Below are 21,902 nucleotides of genomic sequence, written 5' to 3'. Positions count from 1 at the left end.
TGTCCCCCCAGGCTTTATTTCTGGCTGGCCTGGGGCTGGGTTCCCGGGTCACAGGCCTTGGGCCAGCTGCTCAGAACCTCTGAGGGGCCACCTTCACGGCCACAGGGTGCCTATGCCCTCAGGTCAACCAGAATCACCTCCCTGTGGCCATGCTCACAGGTGCCTCCCTGCTCCCTCGGTTCCCAGGTGGTGACCAGAGGCAGATCTCTGTTCTGGACAGTCCTTCTCAGGGGAGAGTGTTCTGCAGGGCTTTAGAGCATGGCGTGGACCAGGCAGGCCCAAGATCCACAGGTTGTAACTCGAGGTATCTGGTTGCTGGGCCAGCGTGCACACCTTTAAGAGCAGAGTGGCCTCCAGGTGCTTTTGTGGAAGACACCAGAGTTCCACCTCCTCTGCCATCTGCTGTGCAGTTTCTGTGCCTGGGAGGCCCTCTCTGGGTTCTGGGCATCAGCAGAACTTCAGCCAGCCTGTGCTCCCCATTGCCTTCCAGGAAGAGGCCAGAGACACAGCACCCTGGAACCAAGTGAGGCCGAAAGCCCTCAGAGCAGGGCTGGTTGTGCTCACCCCCTGGTTGCTGGCCCAGCCTGCCACCCTTGGGCAGCCACCTGCTGTTCCGTGGGAACTGAGGTTGCTGTTCTTGCAGGCCCAGGCCTGCGTGCCACTGACAGAGGAGTCGTCATGGGGCATGACCCCTCGTGCCCAGGCAGCCCAGAGGTAAGCCCTGTCTCAGCAGGGCCTGACCTCAACAACATCTCTCTGCTGACCGCCCACCCGCAGGGAGACGCCACCAAGTTTCTCTGTCTCATCTGCAGAGGCCACAGTGTCTGCCAAGTCATTGAGGTCTGCACCGCCACGGGAAGGAAGGGAGGAGCTCTGCTGGCTTCCTGTGAGTGCTGTGTGCAGGGTGCCTGGGATGAGGCCAAATGGGGCCCAGAGGGGACCTGAGCCCCTGGAAGGCAGGAGCCTGGGGAGGGGAATAAGGTACAACTGTCCCAGGTGGGGTCAGGATGTCACAGGGACAGGGCTGGAGGGGAGCCCTTTCCATGGGCCCAGCTAGATGGGCCACTGTCCTCCAGGACCAGGTGGCCCATGCTCCCCCCTGGATGAACAGTAACCACAAGCCTGCCACGTGCACAACAGAGACCCCAGTTAAACCAGAGGGAACCAGCACCAAGAGGAGGAGGAGGAGCCAGGGGGTCATGCCGCTCCTGGCTCCCAACCTGTCCTTCCTTTCCAAACACTGGAGTCCAACCTGCCCCTGCCTGTCCAACCTCCAGATGGCAGCTTTAAGGCTCTGGGATCAGGTGGGAAAGCCGAGAGGGTCTGCTCTGCCCTTCCCCTGGTCTGGTGTCTGGAGCATTTGGGGCCAGTCACCCCTAGCAAGGCCACAGGATGGCATCCAGTGGAGGTGCTCCCTCCGTGGGCATTGCCACATAGCCTCAGTCCTCCCTCAGTTGTCAGAGCGGGGCTGGGAGACAGCACAGTCTTCGCAGGCCTCAGGCAAATCAGCCAGTGGCTTGTCAGGTGGCCCCTCGGCCCACATGCAGCCACCCTCTCTAGGCGGGGGTCTCCCTCTACCCTGAGCCATGTAAGCATGCATGGCTCAGCAGGAAGCCAGCGGGGCCTCACCCCCAGGAGCCTGGGCTCTGTTCCCTACAGGGTCCAGGGAATCAGGCCCAGGCCAGCAGCAACATGCCCATAGTTTCAGATTATGCAATGGTGTGGGAGCTTGCACCCCACTTCCTAGAAAGTGCCCCCAGGCCACCAGGTACCTGGAGCCTCTCCGTGAGGAAGGGGTCAGGCAGCCAGCCCAAGGCAGATGCTCAGAGAACAGAGGTCCTTGACCTCAGAACCGGCACCTTGCACCAGACTCAGGATTCCTGAGAAACTGTCTGGGAGTCGTACTTCCATGTCACCTGAGCTCTGTGCACTCAGTGGCAGCAGGTGGACACAATAGGTCTGCAAGACCCAGCCAGTGCTGCAGATCTGCCAGTGTGCACAGGTCCCCCCGCCACAGCTTGTGCTGCCTGCCTGTGCTAGCAGCCCTGCGCCGTGGCCCCTCAGGCACTTCTGGGCAGTGCCTACGCTCCTGTGGAGCAGGAGGACCTCATCTGGGGTTCGTGAGGTCCCAGAGAAACAGAAGTAGCTGCTTCTGTTTCATGAGCACCTGCCGAACCCCTGCTGAGAGGAAGGCGGGGCCCTGGCACCTGGACACCTGGCAGCCCCCAGGACTGTGCTCCCCAGCACCTGGGAGGAGAAGGGAGCTGTCCTCATGCCACAGTTCAGGCTCAGGCCCCTCCCCTGGACACAAAATACCTGGTAGGCTGAGCGCCACTGCTGCCCTCCCTCCCATGACCCTCCTTCAGACACCAGACTCTCCCTCTGTCCCCTCACGGAACACATTTTTGGGGAAAGAGGCTTAAATTCACTCACAGCAAGGTGTCAAGGACTGACACAGCCCAAAGCTGAACACAATGGAACACGCCCGTAACCCCAGGGACTTGAGAGGCCAAGGCAGAAGGATCTCAAGTTCAACACAAGTCCGGCCTGAACAATTTAGTGAGACCATATCTCAAAATAAAAAGTAAAATGAGTCGGCATGGTGGTCTGTGCCTGTGACCCCAGTTATTCAGGAGGCTGAGGCAAGAGGAACACGAATTCAAGATCAGCCTCAAAAAATAAATAAAATGGGCTAGGATCGTAGCTCAGTGGCAGAGCACTCCTGGGCTCAACCCGAGTACAGCAAAACAAAAACAAAAGTGGCCCCAGGGAGGTCTCTAAGTGCAGACTCTGGGAAGCAATTGGGGTGGTTTGTGCAGGGTAACAGGAAGACCTAGGGTGGTGTCCCGGGCAGAACCTCAGGCAAAGGAAGTAGATAGGACCCTGAGCCCTGGGCTTGGACTTTCTCTCCATCTGTGGAACAGGAAGAGGAGCGGAGGCTGGTGAGGCTCTTTGCAGACCTGTGCCTCCCTGACCCTAGGAGCGCCTGGAGATGGGAGGCGAGTGCACACGTGTGTGAGGAGTGGGCCGCTAGGAATTGGGGGAGGTGCTTCCTACAAGCTCTGGACAGATGTGCTGTGGGTCGCCACAGACAAAGCTCTGATAACCCTCCTGGGCCTCAGAGTCAGGCACAAGCCCCAGCCTGCAGCTCTGTCCATCTAGGATGCCATCTCCATGAGCGTCCCAGGCTGCTGGGGCAAGGTGCCAGGGATGGCAGTGGGAACCCCAGAAGTCTGGTCTCTGTAAGTTCTGGAGGTCAGGAGTCTAGCACAGAGGTGGACAGGGCCCTTGAGAGGATAGCCCAGGCCTCAAAAGCTCCTGGCAGTTCAAGCCTTTGGCTTGTGGAGCCTGGGCCCCGTGCCTCGCGTGGTCTCCGCTGGGGTCTGAGTTCAGGTTTCCCCTTTTTATGAGATGCCAGTCATTGGATTAGAGCCGGCCCTGACAGGCTCATCCTGATCTGGTCACATCTGCAAAGACCCTGTCTCTGAATAAGGTCTTGTGCATGGGGACGGGGAGGACTCCAGCATCTTTTGGTAATTCAACTCACGACCATCTGTCTTCAGGCAGACAGGCCCAGATATGGACAAGCTGGGAGCCACCTCTCTTGGGCACATTGGGCAGGAAGTTCTGTTAGAGAGAGCCATGCTGGCTCCCATTCTTGTGAGGGCAGTGTCCTGGCTGCCTTGAAGCCTGCCCTGCCTGGAGGGCCACTGGGGTGCCGCCTGGCAGAAGGTGGCTGAGACCTGCTGACCAGGAGCCCTGCTAAATGTGGCAGGTGACTCAGTATGCAGGTTGGTGGGGAAGGGACTGCCTGCGCTGGGTCCTGCCGTGTTTGGCCCCCAGGTCTCAGCACCTTGGAGCAAGGCTGCAGTGAGCTGTGAGCCCCAGAGACAGGCCTCCCTGCGCTGTTGGCAGGACAGGCTGGCCTTGTTGGCCTTTGTCCTCCTTGTGGCTGGACTAGAGAAGCACAAGACACTGAGTGAGTGAGCGAAGGACATCAAGTGCCCTGGAGACCCGCCCCCCAACCCCCCATGACAAAGGTGGCCTGCAAAACATCTCCATGGCTCCAACACCGGCAGGGAACCAGGCGTTACTGACAAGCAGCCCAGTGGGCACCCAGCTCCCTGCTGGGACCAGGCTGGAACCTCACCCCACGGAGCCCTCCCTTCATGGCCCTGGACTCACTCCCTCCAGGCCACATCTGATCCTGCTCCTGGAACTTCACAGGAGCACACAGACACACACTTGCACACGTGTGCGAGTATACAAGCACACAGAGCACCTCCTGCCAGCCCCTCTGCCCTCCCCAGCACCCCTCCTCAGCCCCCAGCCCGGCTGTCTTAAGGGACCATGTCTATCTCCCAGGACCCCCACATCATAGGAACCATTCACCTCTAACAGGCATGGTGTGGGCACCTGTGAGTGCTAGTGAGTTCCCTTCACTGAGGATGACCAAGCACATGCAGGCCTTTAGGAGTTCAGGCATCGGGCTCCAGTTTCCACAGACCTTGGACAATGGTGGGGCTGCCCCAGGTCAGAGCATGATTGGGTCTAATCACATCCACCTGCCCTTGAGGACTGTGCTGCCCCTCACAGTGCCAGCCTCTGCCCCACCTCTCAGGACAGCTAAGCCCTCAGCTGCCTGGGTCAGACTGGGGCCTTGTACCTCCCCACGTCCCCCCCACCACGGGCACAGAGGGGTCTCATGCCCTCAGAGAACCCTAGGGCACCGGGCAGGTGTTCCAGCAAGGCCAGGCTGTTTGGGGGCCCTGATTCTTTTCCATCCAGCTCAACAAGCATTGGTGGTCCCACTGTGGATCCGGCCACAGGCAAACTGCACCTAACCAGGGCTGTTTCCACCTGTCCATCACCAGGGCTGCCACTGGCAATATGGGGCCAGGAGGCCTGCCAGCAAGAAGGCGAGCACCCCATGGGCTACAGATGGTGTGGGCACTGTGCATCCGGCACCGTCACACATGATGCAGGGGGACAAATGTCGACAAGAACAGAAGGTGGCACAGTCTTCCCTGACCTGCAGCCTGACCCACAGCTCCACTCCAAGGCGACACACTCCACTTGAGAACTGCACTGAGTGTCTGGTGGAGGGGGTGCAGCCCACAGCAGGCCGCCATCCCCAGGTCCCAGACTTCCAGGGAAGAGAGCCAGGACCTCGGGTGCTGCAGGGCCTTCTCAGGTTGGGGAAGGGGCTTCCCATGCGGGCATGCAGGTTTAGCCCCTTAGGACAGAAAGACTGAGCAGATGAAGACAGCCAGGTTCCTGCCTGGGGCCACACATGTGGGGACAGGGCCAGCACTGAGGTCTTCCTCCCCGAGCTCTGCAGGGCCAGCCTGGACACAACCGTGAGTCACAGCTGAGGAATGAGCCTGCAGAGCCGCGAGGAGGCACCACTGGTGGTCACGGGACCTCAGACTTCCTCTGGGGCCCCACGGGCCCCACCCCAAGGTGGACTCAGGGCCCTCAGGCGCTCTGGGGAATTCCCAGGCCAGGCTGGCCGTCCCCACAGACAGGCCAGAGGAGCCTTACAATGTGAGCCTCAGGCTGGGGTCAGGAGAGAAACTTGCCAAGCCAGGGCTGGTGGCCACACAGCCAGCGGGTGGGTGGGTGAGGCAGGACCGTGTGGGTGGAGGGCTGGCGCAGCCCTCGGCAGGCATCATCTGTGTCCAGGAGGCTACAAACAGAAACCTTACCAGGCCCAGGAGCAGGTGAATGAGTGGCAGGCAGACGCGTGTCCTCTGAGACCACATCAGCACAGAGTGCCAGGCTCTGCTGCAGGACAAGTGCTCCTTCTCAGGAGTGCCACCTGTGTTGACATGCTCCCTAATCAAGCCACAGAGCATGGTCTCCAGCTGTCCGTGGCTGGCGTGCTAGTCGGTCCCAGTTCCACTGCTCCCTGACCCTGAAGAGCTTTGGCTTCCTCCCTGCAGGCAGGGGTGACACTACCCCAGCTGCTCCTGCCCCACAACCACAGGAACCTAGGTGCTCCGTGACCAGCTCCTTCCCCAGCCTTCTACAGGTTCCCGCCTCCTTTCCCAGCTACTGCTTCGCCCAGTCTGAAGCAGGAGGATGGCAAGTTCAAGTCTAGCTGGGCAACTTAGAGACTCTGTCTCAAAATAAAAAGTTTAAAAAGGGCTGGGGGTGTCACTCTGTGATAGAGCACTTGCCCAACATGCAAGAGGTCCTGGGTTCAATCTCTGGTCCTGGGGGGGCGGTGTCAAAAACAATGCCAGGGAGGCACCCAGCTAGGGCTCTCAAGGGCCTGCCAGGTGCAGTGACCACCCACCCAGAGACTGCCCACTAGGCCTCCAAAGCCCTGAAACATTGGGATGAGAGGGACTTACAGTAGACAGACTGCCCCCTACTCTTCCTTCCGCAGGAGACAGAGGAGGGAACGGGGAGCGCTAGTCCGCCTCGCTGCAGGCATTGCAGAACGCGGGATTCGCCCCTTCTACTGCACTGCCCACACCCGGGGGAACCCAGAGTTCCAGGCTGCCTTTACCCCAACTAGAGCAGCTCTCCGGAGGTATGGGGCACACTCCCACAGCGTTGTCCCAGGAGGAAAGGCCACTCTACCCAGGCTGCCTGTGCTGGGCTGTCCAGGTGCTGACTCTGGTCCCCGCTGTGGCTGCTGAGGTAGGCCAGCAATGGACTTGAGGGCTTGTACTCGGTTTGCAGACGACCGAGCTAGGAAAGGTGGTAGCCAGGTTAACCTGCGTCCGACGTTTTTCCGAGGACCAGCGCTCGCGCAGCGTGGACTGCAGCTCGGCCGGTTTCCACCCACCCTAAACTCTACACTCTCAGCCTTGCGAGTGGGTGGCCAGCCCCCAGGGTCTGTGCGTGACCGCGGCGCGCGCCAGCCAAGTCCCGTGGGGAGGACACCGGCGGCCACGCGCCGGGCCCCGCCCGCGCACCTGTCCTGGGCGTGGCGCTGCAGTCCCGCCCCGCCGCGCCGGGCGCTGGTTGGCTGAGGCGGCGCGTTATGCTAATGAGCCTGACCCTTCCCGCACCTGCCGGCCTCGCTGCCCGCGGCCGGGCGCCGCAGACGCTGCAGTCGGACCCCATTCGCCTCCAGCGCCCAGACCACCATCCTAGCGGGCACCATGCCGCGCTCCTTCCTGGTGAAAACGCACCTCAGCCACAGAGTCCCCAACTACGGACAGCTGGAGACGCAGAGAGGTAGGGGCTGCCTCCCCGCGCCCCTTCCCAGAACTCGCCCCTGCGGGACGGGAGGGGGCCCGGAGGTCTCCGAGAGCGGAGCCACACCTGTCCCAGGTGAGAGGAGAAGGAACTAACTCTTCTGCACAGTTGGGGCCCAGGAGTCCTTCCTGGCCAAGACCGGGGCTGCGGACAGGGAGATGGCCCACGGGCCCTTCTCCACTTTAGACCTGCCTCTGGGCTCTTCTCCCTGCTTGGAGAAGTTTTTCAGGCCACCAGGTCTCCTTGTGGACCGGCGTCCATTCCCACCACTACAGTCCCAGCTAAGGGGACCCTGGAGTAATTTTCCCTGTGGAGGAAGTTTGGGAAGGTCAGAAGGCCAGCCAGGCGCTGTGTCCACCCACCCAGGGGAAGCCCAAGTAATCCCCAAAGTCGTGAAACTTGCCCTGGGGTAGTGGGGAGAGAGAGGAAGGGCCATCTGGAGCTGCCCAGGGAGGATTCCCCCAGAGCATCCTCAGGGGACCAGAAGAAGGACCCCTGTGATCCCTGGGGTTCGGAGGCCCAGCTCTCATTGTTCAGCTGGGTTTCCATCAGCCTTCTTGCCCCTCTGATGGCCTCCCTCCCCAAAACTCCCCTCACCCTTTTGCTGACCGGGTGTAGGCTGGGTTGAGGGACTGCAGTTCTCCAGGCAGGCTCAGGTATCCACTTGTTCCTGTCCGCGGGGCGCATGGGCTGGAAATTCGCTCCTCAGAGGAGAGCCTGCCCCAGTGCAGAGTGGCCCCCACCCAGCTGGGCAACTTCTCCAGAAGGGGGGCTGCATTCTAGAGCTCAGGACCCCCCAGCCACACCGGTCACCCGTGGGAGCCCTGCCCTGTGCCTGGGGCAGGGGAGTGTCCCCTGGATCAATTGCTACCCAGGCTGCCACCAGGGGGTGCCACCTAGCACTATGCTCTTCCAATTTGCATTTTGAAACCAATTTAAAGAGTCATCAGAACTTTTTAAAAACAAAATAGAAGTATTAGAGTGCAGAGCTCACAGTGAGTGAAACTTTTGTTTCAAATGATGTATGTGGATGTAAATACAGATATGACAGGAATCTGGTTTCCATGGGTCACAGCCTCGTTTTTTCTTTTTTGGGTGCCAGGAATGGAACCCAGGTAGTTCATTGGCTACCTGCATGCTAGCAAGTAATAACCACTTAACTCACCCATAGCCCCAGGTCATAGTTTTCTGGGGGGTGGTGGTGGTTCGGGGATTGAACTCAGGGGCACTGGACCGCTGAGCCACATCCCCAGCCCTATTTTGTATTTTATTTAGAGACCGGGCCTCACTGAGTTGCTTAGGGCCTTGCTTTTGCTGAGGCTGACTTTGAACTCGTGATCCTCCTGCCTCAGCCTCCTGAGCTGGGATTACAGGTGTGCGCTGCTGAGCCTAGCTAGCTTTTGTTTTGTATTTTTAGAACCATAGATTTTTTTTTTTGATTGATTCTTTTTGGTTATACATGACAACAGGATTCATTTGACATAATTATAAAAGGATGGAACATCATTTGTTCAATTTCAGCCCCTGTTCTTCCCCTGTCCTCCCTCCCCTGTTTCCTTCCCTCTACTCTCCTGATCTTTGCCTGGTTAGATTTTTCTTTTTCCACGTTTTTATTGGTGCGTTACGGTTGTACATGGGGTTGGATTTGCTGTTATATATTCATACACACACACAACATGACGATAGAATTCCACCAATATCACTGCTTCCTCCTCCCTCCCGGAGGTCATAGTTAGAACAGCTTACAACCATTGTTGAGGGGCTGGGTTGTGGCTCAGGGCAGAGCGCTTGCCTAGCATGTGTGAGGCACTGGGTTCCATTCTTAGCACCATGTATAAGCAGATAAATAAATAAAGGTCCATCAATAACTAATAAAAATATTTTTAAAAAAACATTGTTAGGGTCCCTGGGGTCATTCCGTGCACCAGCCTTACCATCTGAATGTGCACCTTAGCTCCGCAGGGCCCAGTGGCACTGTCCTCCTCCCCCCCTGCCAGGATGTCACCTCAGAAGAGACCTGAGATGTGGAGATTTGGGCCCCCCACTCTCTCCTTTTAAACAAGTGCCTCTTTAGGGCACCCAGGGAACCCCAGAAGCCAGAGGGCACTCAGACCCCCTCCCAGGAACCTGGCTGTAGAGTGAGCAGAGAGCAGAGGCTGTGGGAGACTCTGGCTGGAGACAGTCACTGGCCCCCGCCTGGGGGCCCTGCTGGCCTGTGCTCTGAGGTGGCCGCAGGGTCCACAGTTGGGACAGAGAGGGGCTGAAGCTGAGTCGGAGCCTCAGGGAAAGTGACTTCCCCTGGAGAGAGGCCCTGACTAACCTGGGTGCAGGGGCAGGGGCAGTCCCCTGCTGTGGGACTTCGCCTCTCACTGTCACTGCCCTCCCCTTCTCGGGGAGGACAGAAGCCGGATGCTCCTTATGATTGGGGAAGCAGGAGAGGGCAGGAGGGCCAGCAGGGGATGGCGTTCTCCACTGGCCCTCCGTGTCCTCTCTGCCTCCTCTTCCTTTTCCCGACTCGTCCTGTGCGAGATGGCATCCCACTGTGCTTCCCGGGCTGCTGGTGACTCCCGTGTTGAGCACCTCTTCGTGGGTTCGTTGGCTTCCTGTCCATGTCTTCTTTGGCGAACAGCTGTTCTTCTGCCCGTTTTCAGTTCTTTCCTGTAGAGTTGCAGGCGTTCTGTATGTAGTCATGCTTTGTATATTCGGATCAAATATCTGATCTGCAAATACTTTCTCGCAGCCTGTGGGTTATCTTTCTCTACTCAAAGGAGATGGAAATGGGGCCAGAGGTTTCTCTCAACATTTAGGAAAAAGAAATGGGCAGAAGGCCATTTGGTGATTCAGACCTCAAGGAACCCAGACTTCCTCTTACCTGCAGAGCAGCCTCTTTATTTGGGCATCCAGTTGGCATTACAACTGGATGAAACACACAGCAAGCTGGTCCTTAACCCAGGAGCCAGAGCCAGAGCACCCGCCGAGCCAGGAGCAGGTCTGCTGCCCCCTAAGATGACAGTGACTGAACCCGGTTGGCCACCGAGCACGTTCGTGCATGTTCCCAGAGAAGGGAGCATGTGCTGCCGGAGCCGTGGAGGCTGCAGAGCCCAGCACATCCTGATGCACTTACGGAGACGTCATGGGGTGATGGTGGGGTGACTGGAGGCCAATTATTATGGGGGTGGGAGGGGTGATCTCACAGCATCCTGCTACCAAGTGTTCTGACCTGGGGCTGCTTGTGGGAGCCTGGAGGGTGCTGGCCCAGCCGTTGCCCACCACCTCGGGGTATGATGGGAGCTCCCCAGAGTGGTCTGCAGGCAGGGCGTGCCGGGAGAGCTGGTTGCTGTGAGAGATGTTCCCTTCTCGCTGTTGGGCCCAGCAGAGGCTTAATCTTAGACCCAGGTTCCTGTGATTCTGGGCCCTGGCTGCAATCACCACCACCTGTGTGGCCCCTGCATCTTGGTCCTGGGCAGTGTCCCCCCCCTCCTGTGGGCTGCTGGTGGCCTCAGAGATGGCTGTGGTCACAGGCATGAACAGGACTGTGAGAGCAGATGGCGTTGGGACTCGTCTTCACCAGACCTTCTCTCCCCTCTGCCCTTCCAGCAGGTGATGACACCTGTTCTGCCTGTCGGGGGCCGGGGGCACCGCTCCACCCCCCCAGCAAGGAGGCCGCTCCCACACCCAGGGCACCTTCCAGCCCCCGGGACAGCACGCCCGCCGTCGCCTGCCTCTCCCTGCCTCTCCTGCCACATCATGAGGAATCACCAGGGGCCTCAGGGTCACACCCACAGGAAATCAGCTGGATGGGCCCTCGGGCTGGCCAGGCCCCCAGCGTCCCTCTCAAAGACAGCCTGAACCACTTGAACCTGCCCCCGCTGCTGGTGCTGCCCACCCGGTGGCCCCCGATCCTGCACCCAGATGGGCACAGGGCTCCAGACAAACTGTGCAGGACTGAGGGGGCTCCTCGAACTACAGGGGGCTTCGAGTGCGGTCACTGTCACAAACCCTACCACACACTGGCGGGCCTGGCCAGGCACCAGCAGCTGCACTGCCACCTGCAGGCCGGGCGCGCCTTCACCTGCAAGTTCTGCAGCAAGGAGTACGCCAGCCTGGGCGCCCTCAAGATGCACATCCGCACCCACACGCTGCCCTGCGTCTGCCAGCTCTGCGGCAAGGCCTTCTCCAGGCCCTGGCTGCTCCAGGGCCATGTCCGGACCCACACGGGTAGGAAGTCAGGGCTGCGGCCCCAAGAAGGGTCTGCCTGAGGGCAGGGTGTGGGCTGGAGGAGGGGGAGACGCGTCCATGTACAGCCTCTGCCAGCCTGGCCCGCCCCCCTCCTGCAGCTGCCAGGATGCAGCCCGTACCCTCTCTCAGCCCTGCAGGCCAGACACCTGAATTCAGGGCGTCAGGGGCCACACTGCCCCGAAGGCTCTAGGGGAGGCTGCTTCCTGCCTCTCTCAGTTCCTGCCTCTGCCTGGGTCTTCATCTGAGCCCCCAGTGTCTGTGTCCAAGTCTCCCCCTGCCGTACGACACCAGAATCTGTCCCATGGATAGGGGACACTGTCAAGCCTCCTCTTAACTATCATATCTGCAAAGACCCTGTTTCCAAGTGAGGCTGCAGGAGTCAGTGGACACATCCCTTTGGGGGATGCAGTTGGACAGGAGACTGGACAGGGCCTCAGTGGGCGTCTACCCATGTTTCAGGGCCTCCAGGACCTGCAGCAGGGAGAGGGGTGAGAAGGCCCAGTGGGCATCAGAACCGGGTCAGCAGAGTCACATATGGCCAGCACCAGGGCAGAGACTCTGGCTCTGGGGAGCTGGAGCCAACCTGTGGGCTTCCAGCCAGCAGGAGGCAGGTGCTGTCAACGGCTGGCGTCTCAACACTCCACAGACTGGGGCACTGGGAGGGGATGGTCGGCGACCCTCGCCCTGTTCTTGGTAGGGTCATCCTGGGGTCCACGTTTCTACAGAAAGACCTTGTCCAGTCCCTGGTCACCATGACTGGAAGTGGTGCCTCTCAAGGACCATGCTCCTCCGTCCCTCTTTGCCCCCACCCTGGCCTCGGCCGAAAGCCAGGAGTTCCCACCTTCTGCTGGCCAGGGTCCCAGAAGAGATACCAGGGTCCCCAATGATGGACAGACCTGGGCAGCCAGGGGACCCTCCAGGCAGAGCCAGTGAAAGCTAGCCAGCCCTCTGCGGACTGTGCTCCTGGGAAGGCCTCAGAAGCTGCGGCCTGGCCCGCGGGTGACAGGCTGTGGCCCCACCTGGCCCGCGGGTGACAGGCTGTGGCCCCACCTGGCCCGCGGGTGACAGGCTGTGGCCCCACCTGGCCCGTGGGTGACAGGCTGTGGCCCCACCTGGCCCGTGGGTGACAGGCTGTGGCCCAAGCAGCTTCCATCTGGGGCCCCAGTGCGAGGGTACTTGGAGGGGAGGAGCAGACTGCTCACAGAGAGCTCCTGTCACCACCTGTGGCATTGTCCTGGTCTGTGGTCACTCATCTGTCCTTGTCTTCCTCCCACAGGTGAGAAGCCCTACTCCTGCCCTCACTGTAGCAGGGCCTTTGCTGACCGCTCCAACCTTCGGGCCCATCTGCAAACCCACTCTGGCACCAAGAAATACCAGTGCAAGGGCTGTGCCAAGACCTTCTCCCGCATGTCCCTTCTGGCACGGCACGAGGAAGCCAGCTGCAGTCCTGGCCCCTGAGAGGCGTGGTGGGCGCAAGGGCCTCATCAGAGAGCAGGAGGCTGGCAACCCTCGTGGCAGCCCCGTGACACCAGAGGTGACCAGCCAGGACCAAGAAGCCCAGTGGGGCCACTAGTTGGCCTCCCGCCCACGGAGCCCCTTCAGAGATGCTGCACTCAGGAGGGCGCTTCAACATGAGCAGCAGGTGCCGGTTTGACTTGGCCTGGTCTCTGCTTCCAGAGTGTGACCGCTGTCCCTGGCGCTGCTCGATCCCGGCCACCATGCTAGGTCCACCCAGCCCCTCTGCAGCTGTTGGGCAGCACGTTGGCTTGTGGTGGACTCGGCTGCTTCTCACCTTCCTTGTCTTGGGGGCTGGGGAAACCCATGTCACTTTGCCAGACCCCCAAGGACGCAGGAGCAGGACCAGGAGCAGAGGCGCTGGGCCCACCTGACCCTGCTGCGGGACCTGGGCCCGCTCAGAGTGGGGGCTGGCCTGAGCGGCACTGCCTTCTGGGGGAGCAGGGAGGGTAATAAAGAGCCCCTACTCCTGCCTCCTGTGCTCTGTGAGGTCTTGCGTCCCCCCACCCTGGCTCTGCAGAGGAAGTGGACTCTGGTCATCTCCGGGCAGCAGGCTTCTGGATAGTTGGGGCCTTTGCACTGAGAGTGTTATGGGGGCCCCACGGGCCAGCAGCCCAGGGCCTTCTCTGGAAAATAAGACTCACCAGGAGACCCTCAGAGTAGCGTGGAAGATGAAGGAGGGGCTCCAGGGAGCAGGGCTGGGATGGGACCAGGGCAGGGATGGTGGGGGTCTGGCTGGACGGCCTCCGGAGCAGAGGAGAGTCCAGGCCCTGGCTCCTCTCCATGGTCTAACTGGCTCCAGCTCAACCCTGGAGGTGACATCCAGAATGAAGCCAGGAGGCCGAGGCACCCACAGACCCAGGAGGGGGGGCAGGCAGACGGGGGGGGGGCAGACCTGGGGGGGGGCAGGCAGACCCAGGAGGGCGGGCAGGCAGACCCAGGAGGGCGGGCAGGCAGACCCAGGAGAGGGGGCAGGCAGACCCAGGAGAAGGGGCAGGCAGACCCAGGAGGCGGGGCAGGCAGACCCAAGAGGGGGGGCAGGCAGATGGGGGGGCAGGCAGACCCAGGAGGGGGGCAGGCAGATGGGGGGGGCAGGCAGACGGGGGGGGGGCATGCAGACCCAGGAGGGGGTGGGGAGGCAGATGGGGGGGGGCAGGCAGACCCAGGAGGGGGGGCATGCAGACCCAGGAGGGGGGGCAGGCAGATGGGGGGGCAGGCAGACCCAGGAGGGGGTGGGGAGGCAGACCCAGGAGGGGGGGCATGCAGACCCAGGAGGGGGGGCAAGGCAGATGGGGGGGCAGGCAGACGGGGGGGGGGCAGGCAGACCCAGGAGGGGGTGGGGAGGCAGACCGGGGTGGGCAGGCAGACCCAGGAGGGGGGCAGGCAGACCCAGGAGGGGGGGCAGGCAGATGGGGGGGGCAGGCAGATGGGGGGGGCAGGCAGACCCAGAAGGGGGGGGCAGGCAGACAGGGCGGGGGGGGGGCAGGTCCCCCAGCAGGGGAGCTGTGCTCTGGGTAAAGGTGGCCTGCCACAGCAGCTCCACCTCAGCCCTGGGATGGCTAGGGGCTTTGTCCTGGCCCTGGAAAGAGCTGCCTGGCCACGGCAGAGGCTCCCCCTCACCCACAAGGAGCCTGTGTCCACATAAGACAACACTCGGGAAGGTTTGCTGGGACCACGTGCACAGTGCCTGGTCCTCCAGCCCCTCAGCTGCTCCAGGCCAAAACTGGCAGTGAGTGTCCAGCCTGGGCATTGCCATCTGCAGATTCAGCTTGCTCTGCTGGCCAGGCCCTGTAGGGTCTTGGGCAGCTGGTTTAATTATGGCCTTTGAGGGGCTTCAGAGACATCCCAGGGAAACTCAACTTGATGTTGGGCTCAAGGGTGACCTTGAGAGAGTAGCCCACCCATGAGAGCAAGAGTCACAGCCTGCACCAGCCCATGCCAGGGTCAGGGGGCAGGCTTCTTGGACAGCCGGCTCGTCCCTAGCCCTGGGCCAGGGCTCCCAGACCCAGTGCAGAGGTGCTGACCTGGGGGATGCACCACTTGGCTGGGGCTGCCAAGTGGAAAATGGACTCCCTCCCAGCTCTGGAGGCCAGAAGTCCCTGGTCAAGGTGCCCTCTGTCTGTGGGAGAACGGGCTCCAGGTCTCTCGTAGCTTCAGGAGGGGGCTGGCTGTCCTACTGCCCCTGGCTGGTAGCAATAGCACTGGTCCCTGCCTGGCCTTCACATGGCCTCTGCTTTGGTAAGATCCCCAGTCCCCGGACTTGGGCCCCACCCTGCTCCAGCCCCACCTGGTTTCAGCCAGTCACATCTGCACAGACCCATAGAGGCCGGTTCTGGGGTTCTGGTACTGCAGTGGGACTTCAGCGTGTGGATTCTGGGGGTCACCATTCAGCCCAAAGACTGATGAGCACGTGGGGGTCTGCGAGGACCACCGGGTCCTGACGAGATCTGAGGAGTGGGGAGAATCCGACGCCCTGATTTCTTCTCAGTCTAGAAAGGGCCTAAGGGGAGGTCAATTCCAACTGGTGGGACTTACTGGAAACATTTCCAAGGTTGGGAAAGAGTCACCTTCCTCCCCGCCCTCCCCTTTACTCCCTGGTCAGGGCAGAGGGAGGGAGGACGGGCACCTGGGCCCTGGATGGCAATGAGAATCGGAACCTGCCCCTGGCCCCCCTATGCTAAGCCAACCTTGGGCAGAGGCCCCAGCCTGCCCCGGGCAGGAGCTCCCACCAACCGGCCTGGACGGCTTGTAGGAAGGTGCTTTTAAAATAGCGTCCAGATGCCTAAAGGGAGCTCTAGCGTAGATTGTGTTCTATTTTGGGGGCCCCACGTCTAAATGAGGCAGTTGCACCTGTTGGGCATGAAGGAAGGGAATTTCACAGGCCTAAAATAAAGCAGAATGTTTTCCCTTCAGTACCCACCCATGGAAAATGCTCTCACGGTTATATCTGGGCTGGCGCAGGGCAGGGGTAGCGCAGGGCGGGTTGGCAGAGGGGTAGAAGAGCGTGGGCACCTGCCAGGGAACTGATGGGAGTGAATGACTTTCCACCCAGCAGCTAGGCCACAGCAGCGGCCAGGCCCCTGAGGACACCTGTGCCTGTCCAGCTGGGTCCTGGGCCCTTCCTCATCTTGCCCGGCACAACCAGCACACCCACCTGGGGCACTGTCGAGGTTCCGGTTTCCGGAGCCCTCTCCAGCACCTGCTAAGTGCCAACCAGAGGGGCACCCCCCCATCTGCACTGGCGCTGGGTGAGGCTGTGGGCTCTCCCGGGGGGCTCTGGGCGCCACGCCTGCTCCTTTCCCCACCCGTGGTCCCTGCCCATGGCTCTCCTCCTGCCCAGGGCCTTAGGCCCACTGCCAAGGCTTCGTGGACCTCTGTCCCAGGTGGGAGTGGGACTGGGCCATTGCCTGGGCTGGCACAGAGGCCAGAGCTCCCGGACTCTAGAGGAAATGGGGCTGAGCCGTTCTGCCAGCAGGAGGGCCCCAGGCCTCTGTGCCAGGCGCCCGCTGGCAGGAGCAGGAGGAGAGCGGGCTCCTGGTCAGGGCACACCAAGAGCAAGGGGACAGTGTGTGGGGACGGCGGTCTCTGGGGGCCCTGTCCCTGCCCTCCCTGTGGAAAGGAGCCTCTCCCCCAAGCCCGAGAGGCACTAAGATCACTCCTTCCTTTCCACAAGCCCAGGGGGGTCTATAAATATCATTTTGGCCCAGAAATATTCCAAGGGGGTGCTCTCCGTGCTGGGAAATAGCCCCCTGGTGACTGTCTATATTGGGAGAGCCCAGCCCTGGCCTCCACTGGGGGCTAAGTATAGCTCTCTGGCAGAGCTGCGGGGAACACAAGTTTCCAGGCCACACTGGCTTTGGATCACACGACAGTCGGAGAGCAGCTTGCCACCCGGCTGGGGCAGCTGAGAGGCCACCCTGGCCGGCACTCTGGCCTCCCAGCCCGAGCCCGTCTTGGTGGCTGAGTTCCCTTTATTTTTGGAGGGGGGATACTTACTACTGAGCCACCTCCCCAGCCCTTTTTATATTTTATTTAGAGACAGGGTCTCGCTGAGATGCTTAGAGCCTTGCTAAGTTGCTGAGGCTGGCTTTGATCTTGCCATCCCCCTGCCTCAGCCTCTTGAGCCCCTGGGATTACAGGCGTGGCCACCGCGCCCCACTGTGGCCAGTCCTCCACTACCCAAGTCTCTCTGTGCACAGAGGAAGAGCAGAGGTAACTCTGTGTTGGAATTCAACAGAAGGCCAAGTAGGCGTGCCAGGGAAAGGCCCTTCCACCAGAGCCTGGGCCTCTCTGCACCTGTTTCTTGACCACTGAGTCCTGGCTGCAGGAAGTCCCTCCTTCCCGCCAGGGAGTTCTGGGGGTCAGTGGGCATGAGGGACAGGAGTGTCCCCTGTTGTCAGGCAGCAGGCCCCCCTGACACCCAGCTCCTCTGGCTTCTCCCTTCTTGTCTCTGTAGTTGCAGAAACTACTGCACAGAGAGGTTAAGAATACTTTGTCCAAAGTCACACAGCGAGCACGCTGCTGGCTGGGATTTGAACCCGGGCCATGTGGCATCAGCCTTTCATTTCCCTCCCTAAGCTGTACAGCTGCTCAATAAGAAATTCTGAGATTTCCTTTTACGCTCAAGTAGGAATTCGGGGATTGGACCAGGGGCCAGCCGGGGGTGAGGTGGCCAGGAGGACCTGCAGGAAGGGAGTTGACAGATCCGGGTAAGTATTTTGGAGCTCTGGAATCCCCATGTGGCAATCCGGATCTCTTCTGCCTCCCTGGTTAAATGGGAGGAGATATGATTGTCGGAGAGGCTGGGCAAGATGGAGCTCGCCTGCAATCCCAGCAGCTCTGGAGGCTCAGGCAGGAGGATCACAAGTTCAAGGCCAGCCTGGGCGATTTAGCAAGGTCCTGTCGCAAAATGAAAAATAGTAAGGGCTGGGGGGTGTGGCTCAGTGATCGAGCAGCCCTGGGTTCAATCCCTGGTGCCAAAAAGAAGGGAAAAATAGAACGCAGAGTGGGAAGGAGTGAAAGGAGTCCCGGGGGAGCAGGAGCAGGAGACCTCCAGGATCTCGGGTGACTGACACGGCTTGGAATGAGAAAAAGCCCAGGAAGGGGGAGAGAGGAGGAAGGCCCAGGGCAGAGGCTGAAAGCTGGTGAACCCCGAAGCCAACTTGGAAAGGAGACCCGAGGCAGGTCTTGTGCTCACCCTGGCATGGCGGGCCCAGTGTGGACCCTTAGCTTAGCACTGGAGAAACTAGGTCAGCACCTGGTACACTGTGGGTGCTCAATGAATGCTCAGTGCATGCACTCCCTACACACACCTCTGCTTCATGGTCTTGGTCTTTCTGGTTTAAATTAGAAGGATCTACACATGCGCATCGGCATACACCTGTAACCCCAGCTACCCAGGAGGCTGAGGCAGGGGATTGCAAGTTTGAGACCAGCTTCAGCAATTTAGCAATATAAAAAGAAGAACCTGGGACCTCTGCCATTGTGAGGCCATCTGCCACAGGCCCTCAGCAGGGCCCTCTGGCACTGACCCTCTGGCATGGACAGCTAAGTAAGTTCTTTCTTCATAAGGCATTTTATTATAGCAGCAGAACAAGGACTCACATGTGGGGGGGCATTCCATAATGGTCTGAGAACCAACCAGGAGGCGTGCGGACACTGCAGCAGGCTTCAGCAGACCTGCGCTGAGGCTTTGCGAAGACAACATGAACTTTCCCTTGGAAAGGAGGGGACGGGAAGGACCTCTGCGAAAGTTGAGAAGCATGAGGGGCAACCTCCATCACGCACAGCTCCGACTCACCACCTCCGCGACACACACTTGTTAGAACTTATTTTCCTTTTCTGCTCCTAACCCCTGCCCTCTCGCCGCTGCCTTTCTCAGGATGCCGGCAGGAACTTCGCTGCTGAAGACGCTGGGCCCAATTCAGGGCTTGCTCCTTTTCCTTTTGCCCCAGATATCCAGGGTGTTGACGTCATCCAATGAAGACAGCAAAGAATCTCAGAAACAGCTGTGCGTGAGAGTAACCCGTCTCAGGAGGACTCGGGCGGACTCAGGTGGCACTGCTCTAGGCCACCGTGGACAGGAAGCCCGCCTGCGAGCAGACCCTGGGGAGGTGGTGCCAAGGGAGGCCTGGGGACGCTGCGGAGGCGCAGGGGCTTGCTTGATTTTATTATCATTGCTGTCACTTTGTCATATGGGGACTGAACCCAGGGCCTTAAGCAACCTAGGGCCCCAGCCCTAGGTGGTCTGTAGTGCTTCAAAGGACTCTGCAACCAGTACCCTTAATCAACAGAAAACCCTTGACAGGAAACACTGGCTCTGGGGACCACAGAGACCTAACAGGGGCTGTCCTATCCCAGTCAATGGATGGGCTTCAGCCAGGACAAGCAGCCCGGGATCCCAGCAGATGCTAGGACCCAGTGGGGTCCCGTCCTCTCTACTATCCCCCCCACCCTCAGCTGAGGCCCACTGCACCCTGTGTCCATGGTCTCCAGCTGGGAAGGATCAGACCACTGCAGTGGCCCCTGGGGTGACCCAGAACAGGGAAAAAGGCCAAGCAGACTGACCAGCTGGGATGGAGTCTGGGGTCATCCAACCACAGGGTCTGTGGGCCAAACCAGTCGCTACCTGTCTTCATGAAGCTAAGAACCAAGAATGTTGTGCCACAGGACTGAAAGACAGGGCAGTGCTGTCCACTGTGGCCGAAATGTGGAAACGGCCCCTGTGCACTGTTTGATGGAGGCCCAGGGGAAATGAGGGCCGTGGCAGGGATGTACGCAGTGTGGGAACCTCGTGTCACCACACACTGGGCCTGAGAACACCGTGCCAGTCCCCAGGAGTCCCCTACATGAAGTCTGCAGAGGGCCCATCTGGAGAGACAAGCAGAGTGGCTGGTGGTGCTGGGAGGTGGTGGTGAGGGCGGCTGCCGGGCTCTCTCTGGTCATGTGTTTACGTGGTCAACGGGGCAAGTGTCACTGCACACATATTGCACCACAATGAAAAATTACAAAAATTAAAAGAAGCACATTTTGCAAGACCTAAAGATGACACAGGATCCACATTTCAGCATCTCTAAAGTCACAAGGCGCGTGGCTGCTTGCGATACCCTGGGCAGGGAGAGTAGTCGCAACCCACTGTGGACCCACCGAGTGGTGGTATTTGCTTGCCGGCTCTTCACAGAAAGGCCGCACCCTGTTCCAGGGCCAGCCGTGGTTCATCAGTCAGAGTTGAGTGGCGTGGCGTGCGGGGCTCTCAGAGATCACCTGGCAGAGTCCTGAGCTTTCAGGGACAAGTAGCCAGTGCCAGGGCGCTGGCAGAGCCTTGGGGGAAAGAGGACGAGGCGTGGACCAAGCCTGGGACACTACCTGCAGGGAGGGAAGGCTCCCCAGTGCTCAAGGCCTGGGTGCTCTCTCCTGGGCAGGCTGCCCCTCCTGCCAGAGGCCCTTGCCCATGTCAACCCTCAGTACCGTGTCTGCTTCTGACCTCAGAAACGTGCTGTGCTGTTCCTGCAAGGGCTGCTGCTGGCCCCTGTGAAGGGACGGCTTGGGCTGCCCTCCAGGGGCCCGGCTGAGGGCTTTCACTTTGCTGACTGCTGTGCAGACATTTGCCTCTGAGGACACCTGGACGCACTGGGCTGAAGTGAAGGGGACACAGGAAAACCCACGCACAGATCCACACCTTCCTTTCAGGTCACCTGCTGGGGTTGCCGTCCCTGATGCAGGGGCTGGGAGAGGTCAGTGTCCAGGCTGCACTCTGGTCCCCTCTGCTGGCCTGTCGAGGCCAAGTCCCGAGGGCCCAGCAGGTACTCAGTCCTGGTTAGTCCTCCCTGGGGGCCCCATCACTCCCCAGCCTGCAGCACGGAGCTAGAATGACCTCCCTTCTCATTTACCTTCTCCAAGGACCTGGACGCTGTGTTTGGTGTGTGTGTCCCTACGCTTAGCCATGCCCCCCCCCCCACACACACACGACAGACACTTCACAGTGTTTACTGAAGGGATAGAAAGCTACCTTCCTATTTTCCTGGCTCAGGGAAAATCAGGTGGGTCCCAGGGATCTGTAGCCTGGGAAGTGACCCTTAGCCTCTGTGCCCACCTCACACAGCGCCTCACAATGACATTCCAGGACACCCACGTCTCCACTTCTGCCCTGGGCAGCACATTCCCGTCTCTCACACCACACGGAAGGCCCAACCTTTTATTCAGGGCTTCTGTGCCAAGCCCTGTGCCAGCGGCTGGCTCGCACCTGTCAGCATTTCCAGCACCTCTGTAGGGAGCGTGGCTCCCACCTTATACACAGGGCAACAGCCTGGCCCGACTCCAGGGCCGTGGGCCTGTACACGATGTAGTGTCACACAAGGTGAGGCCACCACTGCACCAGCAATCCTGGGTACAGCTGGAAACAGAGTCCCAGGCCCATCTCCAACCTCTGAGCCCGAGGTACACCTTAACAGCGTCTCCAGGGCCTCGTGGGCACAGGGCAATCCGAGACTGGAACGTGGCTGCTGAAATCGGGGCAGAATGGGAGTGCTCATGCCTGCAGCAGGGAGAGTGCCCTCTCTCTGTTATTGGTAGGTAGCACAGAATTTCAAACCGCTTTTCCGCTTCCCCTGGACCTATCACCTTCTGCTTTGAAACTCTTGATAATCAAACAAATCAGAAGACTGTTAGGGTATTTCAAATCTCCTGTTCTCTGTTATCTCCTCCACTGTGACCCCACAAGCCACTTGGACAGCAAACTAAAAATAGTCATGTAAGAGGGACCCTTTGAACTCATCCTGGACATTCACATACGCCCGTGACCTAGTCATGCACTCCAGCCCCACGAGTGCACCCAGGTGGAAGGCTTGCAGGGGTGCGTCCTGCCTCCTGCTGGAGGTTCCCGGAGCGTTTCTCCACCGAGGAAGGCAGCCTGTGCCTGTTCACACACTGCCAGG

At 60.1% G+C, this 21,902-nt stretch overlaps 1 protein-coding gene across 1 annotated transcript; it reads left to right on the top strand.

The window, feature by feature from the left end:
• The first annotated feature begins 6,966 nt into the window (after positions 1 to 6,966).
• Snai3 (snail family transcriptional repressor 3) lies at positions 6,967 to 13,441 on the top strand. The gene is made up of 3 exons (XM_005335425.5): positions 6,967 to 7,194; positions 10,813 to 11,433; positions 12,731 to 13,441. Exons 1-3 carry the CDS (start codon positions 7,119 to 7,121, stop codon positions 12,910 to 12,912), a joined length of 879 nt encoding a protein of 292 aa, XP_005335482.1. The 5' UTR covers positions 6,967 to 7,118; the 3' UTR covers positions 12,913 to 13,441.
• Positions 13,442 to 21,902: the final 8,461 nt, after the last annotated feature.

Source organism: Ictidomys tridecemlineatus, chromosome 15, assembly GCF_052094955.1.
Source record: "Ictidomys tridecemlineatus isolate mIctTri1 chromosome 15, mIctTri1.hap1, whole genome shotgun sequence".
In the NCBI taxonomy this organism is placed as follows: Eukaryota; Metazoa; Chordata; class Mammalia; order Rodentia; family Sciuridae; genus Ictidomys; species Ictidomys tridecemlineatus.
Note: the sequence above shows the minus strand (reverse complement) of the source record. Positions and strands in the feature narration are given on the sequence as shown.